At 42.9% G+C, this 13,463-nt stretch overlaps 1 protein-coding gene across 12 annotated transcripts in view; it reads left to right on the plus strand.

Moving 5' to 3' along the window:
• The first annotated feature begins 2,699 nt into the window (after positions 1 to 2,699).
• The window catches only part of LOC142579658 (cleavage and polyadenylation specificity factor subunit 6-like), a 62,378-nt gene continuing 51,614 nt past the window's right edge, over positions 2,700 to 13,463 (plus strand). For 8 of the 12 annotated variants that reach the window (XM_075690074.1, XM_075690073.1, XM_075690075.1 and 5 more), the window contains exons 1-3: positions 2,701 to 2,836; positions 3,425 to 3,508; positions 5,411 to 5,491. In XM_075690074.1, coding sequence (XP_075546189.1) covers positions 2,777 to 2,836; positions 3,425 to 3,508; positions 5,411 to 5,491 — 225 coding nt within the window. In that variant the 5' untranslated portion in view covers positions 2,701 to 2,776. Of the gene's footprint in view, positions 2,837 to 3,424; positions 3,509 to 5,408; positions 5,492 to 13,463 lie in introns of those variants that run through there. The other 4 variants (XM_075690078.1, XM_075690080.1, XM_075690079.1 and 1 more) reach the window with 2 other exon arrangements.

Raw genomic sequence — 13,463 nt, forward strand, 5'->3', positions numbered from 1 at the left:
GAGTTTGGCTACATTTGGGCTACAATTTCCCTAGCTTTAGGCGACGCCGCTTTGCTCGACCTGGCAACGCTGGCCGAGCAGTGTGCTGCAATCGGCAGCCATAGAGTTTCTCACTACATTACCTAGAGGGAAATCTGGCGCTGCTGCACTGTGGTATGCATGGGAATGCCGGTATATTGTGACTTCGGATTGGCATCGTTCTCGTAGAGGCAGGACACCTTGAAGACGCGCTTGGCAAGTACCGTTCCGTCTGTCACAATAATTTATTTTCTACTAAAACAGCACGTAAAAAGCTGTTTTAGCTTTATTATTACGCGAAAACATGTTTTGTTTAACTATGAGAACTTGTTATTGTGTGTACCACTACATGTTACGTAAAAAGTATCAGCGGGCCGCTAAAGTTGGAGGACAGACGACAAGGTTTGCGCTCGCTTTGAAACAGTTGGTCGTCTGTTCTTGCTTTTCTTCGCTCGGTCATGCATTGTGGGTGAGTAAAGATGTAATATGGGTGAATAGAAACATTTTATGAAGATTTTACTTTGAGAACGCATTATTTGCATAGCCATATCCACGTTTTAGACGAAGCCTCTTACAACACCAGCCAACACGAGCCTCGCAGACACATATACCGTTATTCCCATGACGGGACGGTGCCCCCTTAAGAAACTCCCATAGACGGTGGCGCCAGATTACCCTCTAGGTGTTATAGTGAGAAACTCTATGTCGGCAGCGATGTACATTTTTAAAACGTTAATGTTTCCTTCCTCCGTGCCTTATGATAAATTACACGCTTTATGCGGAGCACTTAGATGCGTCAATTAATGATCAGAAGGAACTACTCTAGCGACTCAGTACGTTTGTACAAAGTTATCAAAATCGTTTTAGAGTCCCCTTAAGCGCTTCCTATACGTGGGACGATCCCGAAGATAATGAAATGCCGGGCCAAACCGCGGCGGAGGTTTAAGGGGCCCACATCCTTCTTCACAGAGTGGAAGGACACCGAGATTTTTTTTTCCTTCCTCCAGGCAACTTGGCGCGGAGTCTCCATGCCTGGCTACTCTGATGGCTTCTTTCCTCTACACGGTATCAAAGTAAAGCGCTTGGGTAGTATGGCTGCATATTGGCCTCGAGCTCCACCACTGGAAAATCTGGCGCCACCGTCGGCGTGACGTACTAGGAGGGATCACGTGGACATAGCGGCCGCGTCGGCTGCTTCGGGCGCGCCGAAGCGAGCTGAAAACGAGAGTTTAAATTCCCTCGTACGCTGCGGTCCTCATTTAGTGGCGAGATTTTCCCGCTTCGAGTGTCTCCTTTACAACGCTTGAAAGCACTACAATAGGTAGTGGCTGCCTTTGAAGGCGCACGACATGGTAGGCTACTGCTCGGTGCCGCAATGCCGGACGCACGCGACGGAGCACGGTGTCAGCCTTATTCACACGTCCGCAGGACAAGAAGCTGTGTGAAGCCTGGCTCGCGAAACATAAAACCGGCAAACAGTCATCGGCTACAACTCGGGTATGCAGCAAGCACAGACGCGAGGAAGATTTCTGCTACGGCGCCCGGTCTGCGATGTTCTGAAAACGCGCACTGAGACGCTCGCCCGAGTCCGCTGGCCGACTAATGTAATGACGGTTTGGTCTATGAACTTGTCGATGCTATAGATACTGGCAAGTTCAGTGGAGTGGAAAGGCAGCGGTAAGAAGCACATTTAAAAAAAGCATGGCATATGGTCATGTTTGTGTTATGAATTAATGCACTGGATTACAATAAAGGAGCAGCGGGGAATTGCACGCTGAGAACACCGATAAACATAGAGTGCGACGCAACTCGAGAAATAGTATTGAAAGGTCAAAGAATTTAGTAGAAAAAAAAGATTGAATCGTCGCGACGGCACATCACAGTCTCCGTAGGCGTCGAAGTCTCTACAATGAAATTATTTTTGAACAGCTCTGATAGCGCCCACGCAACAATGGTTGCTTGTATACTGTCAAATGCTCATATTCTGCGGCCTAAAGCTCATGGCACGGTGCGAAAACGCGCGCGCGGAGAAAGCGAAACTGCGCGGACATGCATGCAGACGCGCAGACGGTCGCTGCGAATCTGTGCGATCGCTGCATTGAGGCTTCATTCTATTACGCTCCATTTAGTTATACAAACACTATAAGAACATATTTCACATAGTTAGCTCTCAGCGTTTACCTACCTTTCACGCAAGAAGCCGGTTCGGGAGACTCCATCGCGGCGACTGCGCGCAGTGGCGTTCACTGTACGTATTCGGTAAAGAGATAGCGTCTGTAAACGATTGTGTGCTTTCAGTTTGCCCAAGATTATTATTTAGACAGTAAGAAACTTCTCTCGTTTCGAAAGCACTTACAGAAATGTCCGGGAGAGCTCGCGCGTGGTGTTTTCAGTGAGCGCTGACAGCAAAACCTATGAGGAGCGCGCCACGTGATCCCTCATACTACGCCAGCGAGGCGCTTCCGATAAATGGCGACTCCGTAACTCCTCGCCGCCGATAGTATTACATGCTGTCGTTCTATGCTGACCGAACAGAAAGACGTTCCTTCTCAGAAATGAGCCTTACTTTTCAACCGCTTCATTATTGATTAATACAACGGATGAAGCTGTGCGTTTGTCTCTTGCAACCTTTGGGTCAACACTTTCAAAAGGATCAACACACTTTGAGCGTTCCAGTAGTTCGCCCTTTAATCGCATAAACGGGCGTGGTGCTGCGATCTTCAGAGATTCGCAGCAGTTCGTCGGGAAGACAGCCAAAATGGCGGACGGCGTGGATATTGATCTCTACGCCGACGATCTCGAGCAAGACTTTAACCAGGCAAGCCGCTTTTGTGTACCGCGCAGTCAGTGGCAAAAACTTTCAGTCCTGCCAAACGTTGTGTTGTTATATTAACTGAAGCTTTCGCGGTACTACTTACTTCTACGAAGCAGCCATTCTGCTCTCGTTTTAAGTGGCTCCATTGTTTTTGCTGGATGCTTGGAGTCAAGAAAAATACATGTCACAGTTCTAAGCTTGTATGCGTTCTTTGCGTTTTACTGTTTGCAACTTAGCGATAAATGTGCAGTCATTTTGCGCTCAGACTACCAAAGTTAGGTTTGTAGCAGAAATGCTCGCCTTGGTCCGTTGCGTGGCTTCCAAACATGGTGACCGGTATCGACGGTCTCGTCACGATCCAATATTTACCGGTCTTGCTTAGTAAGTGAGGAATATTAGCAGCCCCGAGATATGCCGTGAGCTTATTGATTAATTGGTGTCGTCTTCGAGTTACATTATGGCGCAGAAGCTGCGCGGCGTTTCTGTTTTACCCGTGAGACGGCGTTTGCCAGCGTCGGCGTTATCCTGGGAAGTTTGGTAACGGTGGCGTACTACATCCTTTTTTTTTATTTCTCTTCTGATATTTTTTAGGAGGGATACAATGAGCACGATGCCAACGTGGATCTTTACGACGACGTTATTGCTGCACCGTCCAGCGATGGAAATGCAGACGAGGTATATCCGCTAGCGGTGCCGGGCTGCTTGCCGCGCACCTGTGCCGAGGGCAACGCATCCCGCGTGTCGCCGGCAAAAAAAAACAATGAAATGCTTTATTTCCCAGCCTATTTCTATCAGCCGGTAGACGTGTGCGGTGAGACATTTTCGAGCCTAACACGCGCCTTGTTGCGCGTAATTCAGCCATTGCAAATATGTTTCTAAATTGTCAGTAGTGCCTGCAGCTAGCGTGCAGTGAAGCAGGTTGAAACTAATGTAGAGGCACCATGCCAAGGCTGCAGGTATAGCAGAAGTGGACTTAACTGCATGCCATTTTTTTTTTTAGTTTTGCTTTGAGCCACAGACAATATGACTGCATCCGTCAGTGGTTGCTGTACTCGAAATTGCTTTGAGTGCGCAAAGTTATGCATTTGTTTGTACGAGTGTAAGGTAGAGGGAAAGTTTGTTTGATTTTTGTTCAGATAGTTTTGAATGAACAGTAATGCCTTTGAAACTTAAGAAATTAAGAATGGTACATCACTCAAGAGAAGAAGCTATTCTGCACATATTGAACTTAAGCTCTAAATTATTCATGTTATAATATTCGTGGTTATGTAACAACCTCACTATGCCACCGAGGAGCTTATCTGCGTGTATGTCAAAAGTAGACGTAACATCCTTATTTGCCCCTGTGTCTTACCTCATTTCCAGCTGTAGCTAGCAGCTTGATGTTTTAATTTGTGATTAGATGCGTTCTTGCAGGCCATCGTCAAAAATTCTGCCGCAGGATACCTTTCGTGGTAGTCAAAATTGCCATATGAATGTTCTTGCTACTGCTGCAAAGTATTTATTTTAAAGAGACACAGAAGAATAGTACTAAGCGGGCACATGTTGATTACTGCATTAGGATTACCTCTGGCACTTGGTGTGTTTATCACCCAGTTATGCCATGATCTTGCAGCAATCTTGAAGTAATGAACAGTCTGATGCGTTCTATTTTGTTCCTTCCCCAATGTGTTTCATTCTGGCATAGCAATACTGTGGCCTTTACTGCAAAAGCCAGAAATTGGTGCATGTCAAAAAATTAACTGTGAGCAAGTTTGAAATTGATCAGTTCATTCTTGTTAAGTGTATTAGCTCATTTAGCAGCTGGCCTAGTGGCAATTTTAGGCCATCATACTTCCAACCAACACATGTAGGGTCAATAGTCTCAAATGATAAATCTTATTATTCTTTCTTTTTGCCTTTTTCTTCATTTCACCCTTGCTTATTGGCTTGAATGCTATCGTGCCGAATGGCAATCCCAGCTAGAAAGTTGGCATGCCACTGTTGGAACCAATTAGGAAAGGCAAAAAAAATGCAAAATAATGTGGCTCATGAGAAAATATGGTGCTTCATTGTTTTGTTTTGTTGTCCCTACCATTCTGGTTTTACTTTGGTCCTGTAGAGACGCCATGTTGCAGGTGCTATATGTATCAGCTCATTGACATGCCTGGAAGATGGAAGAACTGCCAAAATTGACTTAACAGGCACATAATTGCACCTTATCGCAGCCAAGGATGCTGCAAACAATGACATTCAGAGCTCAATAGTTTGGGAGCACTTTAATCTTGATCTGAAAAAACAGCCCCAGAGATATTTCGTAACAATTGTTTTATTGTTTCCTTCTTGCCCTTTTTCATTGGCTCATGCAACGTAGCACTATTGTTCTCAGCATGCTTGAATGATAGAAAAGGGGTAGAATCGGAGCAAAAGAATCCTTGCAAAGCATGGTCCCATGCTCCCTGAGTGCCCGTGTCACTGCGTAGCAGTTCGGGTACAGAGAAGATACATGCTCAGAATGTGGTGTACCCAAAGCCGACCTTTAGTTTTGCTGTTTGTGAAAGCATTGCAGTCAAATTACAGCAGATGCAACCATTTCAGGTGTCTGGGATTGGTAACCAGTCCCAGGGAAACAGCCATCCTTCAAAGCGTGTGGCTCTGTACATTGGAAACTTGACTTGGGTAAGCCTTGAAGACAAGAACTCTCGTGAGGGTGTCGACAATGCTCTTTGTGCACATTACTGCTTTGTTGCCGTGGGTTCACAGAATTTGGGATTTGTGCCCGGGTTGCACTGGTGTTGTATAGCTTTTGTTTCTGTGGCAGATGAATTGGTGGTGGTTTGCTGAAATTGTATGTGGCGGATTTTATTGCTTGTTTTTTTTATTTTATGATTATAACTGCTCTTCATGGAAGAAGAAAAGATACTAGGAGGGAGCATAATGTTGCACAGCTGCCATTCGCTGGCTCACGCTATGTGAAGCTATCCCTGTCCCTTATGATCTCTGCCGTGCCCAACACATGACTTCAGAGTCTCAGCTGCAGTTTGGTTCATGGTAGGTTTTGATTGATGTGCACTTTTACCAGTGTACTTGTGCAACTAAAGCAGTTTCTCGTAAAGCATAAACTTTCGTTCATGTCATTACTTGTGCAACTACAGCAGTTTCTCGTAAAGCATAAACTTTCGTTCATGTCATTACTCGCAACGCCTGTCAGGCGTTACAGAGAGAGTGAATTCAGAAAATGTGCACAACAAAGTTATATTACATGCAAAATTACAAAATGTGATCGGAAGCTTCTATTCTGAACTATATTGAATCCTTGATGGAGATGACAGGAAGTGGTTCCGATCTAATGCAGTCTTCGGAACGCGAGTTGCTGTATTCGTCAGTTCTGCATTGTGACTTATGTTTGAGTAGCAAACAATAGCTTCCTTGGATTGTCGGTGGTATATCTTGTGGAAAGTACATAACTGGAATATGCACTGCTATGTAGTGAGATTTGCAGATTTTTTTCTTTATTTGTGAGATGCTAGCATAGCGCGAACAGTTCTAGCAAAGCGAGTCGAACGGTATTGAATAGACTCAGAATAAGTGCGCGAGTGTGACAGTTGTATTTTGATGCTGCACCTGGTGTCGCAGCTGGAAGCACTAAGAATCCACAGCATGATCACATACTGAGACCACTTTCCTTGGCTCCAATCTTATCGCATGACACTCGCTCTTAGTTCCTTTTCTTCCTCCATGTTGCTCCCAAGTGGGTATGTGAACGACTGTTGTCATCGAATTTACTGGAACATTGTATATGTATGCACTGAACTAAGCTGGTTGTGAGCTTATGCAGACGAATGTGTGCTTCCACGTTCAAAAAAACAAAAAAAAGCAAAAAAGACAAAGCTCAGCACAGGCTGCACATTGTGTGATGATGCAGGCGACTTGATAGAGCTGGCCCAGAAGTGAAAGTAAATATTTGCTCTGTTATATATGTAAGTATTGAGAGTTAAGCTGTGATTTGCTCGTTTGGGTTGATTGGAATCATGATGGTGTTGGTCTCTGCTCTAATCCTTCACTCGGTACCTGAACGACATCTGAGACTATGTACGTCTGCTAAATGTGAATCCCTTAACGTTTTGAGGTGTTCTACATTTTTTGCTTTTTTGATGCTAGCATCTGCGGGGGATGCAGTGATTGTGCTGCCTTTTCTTTGCCTTTTGCCACATCTGGGATGGAGACATATTTTTATGCAAAATTCCAGGGTGTGCTTTCTCAGCACAAGTTTGGATTATCAGTTCAACATATCTGTCTGTGCCTCTTGCTTAACGTACCGAACATGTACACTTTTCAACTTACTCTCAATAAATTGGCAGATGTATAATGCTTACTTTACGTTTTCGAACTCAATTTGATATTCATTTGACGAGAATGAAGCTATCGGAAAGAAAGTTGGGGTGGAGGCTATCTGCAGATTTGTTCGTTTTGCCGATTAAATGGTTAAGGATGCAACCACACAGTGTTTTTAACTTGCAAGCAGTAAACATGCATATCCCTTTTGTGGCTCCCTTTTGTGGCTCCCTTTCGTGGCAAACAAGCAACAAGTGCAGTGTAGTGCACAGATTCATACAATTTTGTCAGGAAAGAAGTGTTTGTTGAAAATGTGCTCGCTGCCTAAATTTCAGTTAAGTGGTCACTGTGTGGGTATGAATAGCGTTCCTATCAGCGCACCTCCCGAGAAAAAATGTGCATGGAGTAGTAATAGGCTGCTTGTATCTGACACATCAAATGTTGCCTATACTGCCGTAAGGTTAAAGTACACGTGGTCCCAACAGTGAAAGAGGGAATTGTCCAGACTGTCCTTTTGAAAGTTTTCCCATTTTCAGTGTGCAATCACAATATAGAGCTAGCTCACAATATATTGCCTTCAGTCGTATAATGTAAAACACACAGAATTCTGACAAAATAAGTGTTACTTAAAATGCCCTTGTCTCTTGGCGTAATGCAGTTGTGATATTGCCACTGAGTGAGGTGCATCTTCCATCATTTTGCAGTTCTGTGGCCTTTTGCAGCTTCACGTTTAAATTTGACACATGTATTTTATCTGTCTAAACATTTCACTAGTTCTGGAGGTTATCATGGACCGTAAGCAGGCTTTGTAGTTTCTGTGGACAATATAAGTGCACAGAAATTTAAGTTAAATAAGCTTGCATAAGAAGGCTAAATATCAGAATCTGTTTACCAATTGCTATAGGTTTGAGACTAGTTTTGATATTTGAAGCATTCAGATTATAAAGATGTTCATTACCTTTGAAAGCATTTAACATAAAGAGCATAGGTGTTGCATCTAAACTGGTTGTGATGTTGGAGGTGGTTAGCTCATGTAAACCTCCTTCCACATCCTTGTATGAAACTACTATTTTATTCAGTGTCATTATGGCACCAGAGAAATATGTGCACAATCTATACAACCCTAAAGGTGGCATGGTTTGGTAACTTGATTACAGTTCATCCTTGTTATGATGAACAATGATGGAGCTTTTTTTTTTAGTGAGCCTAATAAGTAACCATAAAGTTTTGTTTTAATTTATTGGAGGTGCTCTTATGAAATCATAGAATATTTACTGCACTATCGAGAAGGAAATCTGGTATTGTAATCTATTCAAGCATCTTGAAGGGCACTGTGACACGAGTTCCAGGATACGAAGGTTCAGCTTGCCTTGAACTTTGCTTGACATAAAATATGTTCATAACAGTACAAATAATGCTTTCTGAAATTACAAATATTTGCAAGTACTAGCTGTCCTGTAATGTGCACCTTGTACATAATGTGTGTTCACTTATAATGAGTAGCTGGGGTTGCCTGAACTTCATGCATTTGGTTCTATCGCAAATTTAGAGAGCTTCAAAATACATAGTCCTCGCAGAATTTCTGTCCTCTATTCACTTCACTGTTAGAAGGCATGCATTGCTTCTTTCGAGACCTTTATTTCTTGGATCCCTTTCTTTCCCTGAAATAGCTAGCAGATGGTTTTTCAAATTCGTTCCCTTCATCAAGCGGCACAAAGGCAGTGTCTTTGTTGCTGCTACAGGAATTTTCGCATGTACCTTGGTTGTCAGGAAGGCAGATTAGAGTTGACAACTTCTTCCTGGGTGACGTTTCTTTAAGCTAAGAAGGAGAGTTGATACAGTGTTCAGATGATGGATGCACAGTGAGGAAAAGAGCAAGGCTACAACAAGTTGCCTTGATGTGTTTGTTAGAGCTAAGAAAACTGATAGAAACCCACCATGGTTGCTCAGTGGCTATGGTGTTGGGCTGCTGAGCACGAGGTCGCGGGATCGAATCCCGGCCGCAGCGGCCACATTTCGATGGGGGCGAAATGCAAAAACACCAGTGTACTTAGATTTAGGTGCACGTTAACAAACCCCAGGCGGTCTAAATTTACGGAGTCCTCCACTACGGCGTGCCTCATAATCAGAAAGTGGTTTTGGCACGTTAAACCACATAATTTCATCTTTTTTAAAAACCTGATAGAGCAATTGGCGCTCATAAACAAGTAATGTATATTTATAAATGCTATTGAATATATCTTGACAATCTTTTTTTTTATGCTATTCTTGCAAAACTGAAAACCAAGACACTTAACGAGCGTACTTGGGCCATGTCAAAGCCACTTGTCATGCGAGGAGGACGGCATGGCACAAATGAAGGCATGTTTTCTTTTTGAATCATTTTGCACCTCCTACAACATACCTCTAGTAGACGTCTAGTGGTTCAACTGTGTACTCTTTCACAAAATATGGCAGCACCTTAAAAAAAAAAACTGGGATAAAGATCGACCTACCTTGAATTAGTGGGTAAACTTGGGGATTTCAAGAGTCCGCCCTTTGTGGGGTAAGGGGCAGAAAATGTCCCAATTGTTTACCTTCAAAAACATCCATGCAACATAGGGTGATCCTTATCCCATCTTTTAAGGTGCTGCTATCTAGTGAAGAAGTACAGAGTCAAACCGCTAGAGTTCTGTAGGTGATAGGTGTAAAATGATTCAGAAGAAAAATGCATCTCATTCTACCTCCATCGAAATGTGTCCACGGAAGCAAGATTCAATCCCTCAAACACTACAGCAGGGGCACACAGCATGTGTGTTCACCTGACTTGATTCCTGAATTTCTTTAATGATCTGTGCGTGTATTGGAGCACCTTCAGCACAACCTTTTATTGTGGACATTTTTCTACGTATTCTTTCTATTGACTTAGCTCTATACATACTTTTTGTAATGGGCATAGGATAACAAATACTTTGATTGTAACGAGCTCAGACTGAATTTTTGAAGTGACTATTGCTGCACACTCACTCTCTAATAAGCTGTGCAAAAGTGCTTTTCTTTTTTTAGCTTTAGTTGTATTAATGCTGTGCAAGTCAAAAGCAGACATTGTTAACATATTTTTTTCAGAATATTAAAAAATATATATATATGCGTGCATCATTCACTTTGCAACAGTGTTATGACCTAGTTGGCATGCTGAAACCAGGCTTTGCAGCCGTCAAGTTGCCGTGTTCTCTTTTTCCCCATTTGCCATTGTGACAGCTGGAGAATTTCCATTACCTTGTGACCTTGTTTAAGTATAATTTGGGCCAAAACATTGTGTTCTTTTTCAACTTTGAGAGGTAGCTACAAACTCTTACCTGAACACCTGGTGTATCTAAATATATATTAAACATGGTTATGTTGAACCATAGCTTTCTGAGCGTAGGATACTTATGGCCACATTACAGCAATTTGCAGCGAAATGGTCTGAAGTGGAATATCTAGTTTGGGAATGTGCGGAAGCATCTGCACTGATACCCTATTTTATAAAGCATGACTCATTCAGACTTAATTCAGTGCTATGGGCAGTTGGAGAAATGTACCATGTTCTGTAGCAGTTCAGGAGTATATGACTGTGCATGCAATGTCATATTGTAAAGTTTAAGGGTGTACAGTCATGCCCCATATTTATTTTGCTTGGCATGTGTCTATCTAGGTGAAGGCATGTCCAAAGCAACAAGTGGGGCACTATATATAGCCTTCTAAGGTCAAAGTGCAAAGCATAATTTTTAGTGTCACTGTGTCGTGTTTAGGTCTTGTTGGGGCATGTTTGTTACAGTTTCTCAGGCGCTGCGTTTAGAATTAATGCACAGCATAGCTCAAATTGTAATATTTGATATCACTTTTATTTTAATTTTAAATGTAGATTTAAATGCGAATTTGTTTATGGAAGCAAAGCACAGCTCTTGTACATTGTGGTAATTGGTCAGGTTGCATTAACTACGCTTTGTAAGAGACTGCAAAATCTTGTGGACATATCGAGGTTCTCCTAGCAATTGTATTTGGCGTGTTCCATTAAATTCGTTTGTGTACTGAAATGTTGCTTGGCAACTTTTGAAACACTTTTTTGTGACATTTCGTTTAGCAGCATATTGAAATGGCTTCCTGCATTTCAATAGGAATAAGACACATATTGTGGGACATACCTGGTGTTGCTGTGTGGAAACAGCTGTGGGGGCATATTCATATATCTGTGGGGCTTGTGACACATTAAGCAGCCTACTACACATTTGTAGATTCATTGGGCGTGGTAAAGTAGCCAGGTCTCCTAGATTGTGCCACATGACCTGGTCTGACGTGTTCTGTTTCACGTGGCAAACGGGCTAGTCCTCCTGGTGTCCTATAAGCTAGCCTGCCTTTTGGTCGACCTTAGCTTTGTCTATACTGATGAATCATGTAACGTAAATCGGGCATTGAGGGCATGCAGCGTGCCGCATATTTGGATCCATTGGGCGTACTCGTGGCACCAACTTTGCAGGTAGTTGTGGAACTCTTTTTGGCCATCTTGGTCTAGCTGGTATTTGTCTGGTACTTTTAGCTGTCAGCTGAGGTGAACCTCATGGACTAATAAAGTTTCAAATAATTTCTGCAGTAAGATTGTGACGGTTAAATGGCCTTCTGTATTTCAAGTATTTCAACCATAGTTGCACATATTGTAGGATCTGTCAGTGTGGTTGTTACAAGGCCGTTGTTGTCTCTCCTGTGCAGTCACATGCTGTCTGTACCCTTTGAGCAAAAATAACTATTTGAAAGACAAGCTGTTACACTAAAATAGCCGCTTTAAGGACTAACTGCATATTGTGCTAAAATGACCATTTTGAGGGCTAGTGTAGATTGTGGGAAAATAGGGCATTCAGGCTAGCCCTGACTTGCTCTAACTAGCTGTTTTGGAGTTGCACTGTAAATTGTGCTGAAATAGGCCAATATATGCTCAAATAGTTGTTTCAGAGGCCAGCTGCATATTTGGTAGAAATGCCCGTTTCAGAGACTTCTTGTAACTTGTGCTTGAATAGATGGTCTATTGAAGCAGCACGATGGTGAAACTAGAACCAGAAAGACATGACTGTGTGCTGACTGCCAAACAAACCTTATTGAAAGCAGCACCATCCACTTATGGTCATGTAAAAAACCACAATAAACACGACTATAAATGGCTGGAGCTTTTTCCAGTAGAGTTTGGTTGGCAGTCTGCACCAGTCGGGTTGTGTGTTTCTCATCCCGTTGCGCTACTTCAATGGACCTTCATGGTGAACCAGCTCACCCAAGTCAACTTCTTAAAAGGCTGCTTAACGGTGTTAAAAATTAGATGTTTTCATAGACTAGCTGCAACTTAGGCTGAAACAGGCATTTCAAAAGCTAGCTGTAAATTAAGCCCAGATAGCTGGTCCAGAGATGAGCTGTAACTTGTGCTAAAATAAGTTTTACAGAATCTAGCTGTAGCATCTGCTAAAATAGCTGGTTCAGAGATGAACTGTAACTTGCTGAGGTAGGTGTTTGAGATCAGCTGTAACTTGTGCTACAGGCGTTATCAGAGGCCAGCTGTAGCATGCTAAAATAGTTGTCTGAGATTAGCTGCAACTTGTGCTCAGGTAGCGGTTCAGAGATGAACTGTAATTTATGCTAAACAGACATTTCAGGTGTAATCTGTAGCTTGCTAAAAAAGGTGTTTTATAATAGCTGCAAAGTGTGCTCAGATGGCTGGTTCAGAGATGAGTTGTATCGTGGGCTAAAACAGCCATTTCAGAAGTCTGTTGTAATATATGTGCCAAAATAGCTATTTTAGACACTAGCTGTAAATTGCATGAAAAAAATTCACTGGTAATACTCTCTAATGAGGAATTCGAACGCAGCTCTATGTGTATTTTCAGTTCGTGATATATTGAGGCAGAGAACTTGAGAGAGACATGTAGCTGAGTTGTCAGTCGTCGAAAATTTGATCTGCTGGTCAAACGTATCGGCTTTTATACATGACTCGTCGAAGGTCCAGTGTGATCGCTAGTGCTGCTTGGCTTCTAGAAAGTACTGCACAATTCGCGTCGCACATATGGTCAAATCGCAAAGCAATCCCAAATCATGACAATCGAAACAAGCGCAAACAAGAGCCGATGCGAGTTGATCACAGTACAAAACAAGGGGTCGGGCGGGTCCACATGAAACCAGTTCCCAGTGCGCACGTCACTACAGGGGCCACTCTCATTGGTCTCCACCGTTCACAGCTCATGTCTTTCATCTGCCTCTCTGTGTTTGCTCTTTCACCTTTCGCTTTTGAGCTCGTTCGCTTTGTTACGCCACCACC

Source organism: Dermacentor variabilis, chromosome 4, assembly GCF_050947875.1.
Source record: "Dermacentor variabilis isolate Ectoservices chromosome 4, ASM5094787v1, whole genome shotgun sequence".
Taxonomy (NCBI): domain Eukaryota; kingdom Metazoa; phylum Arthropoda; class Arachnida; order Ixodida; family Ixodidae; genus Dermacentor; species Dermacentor variabilis.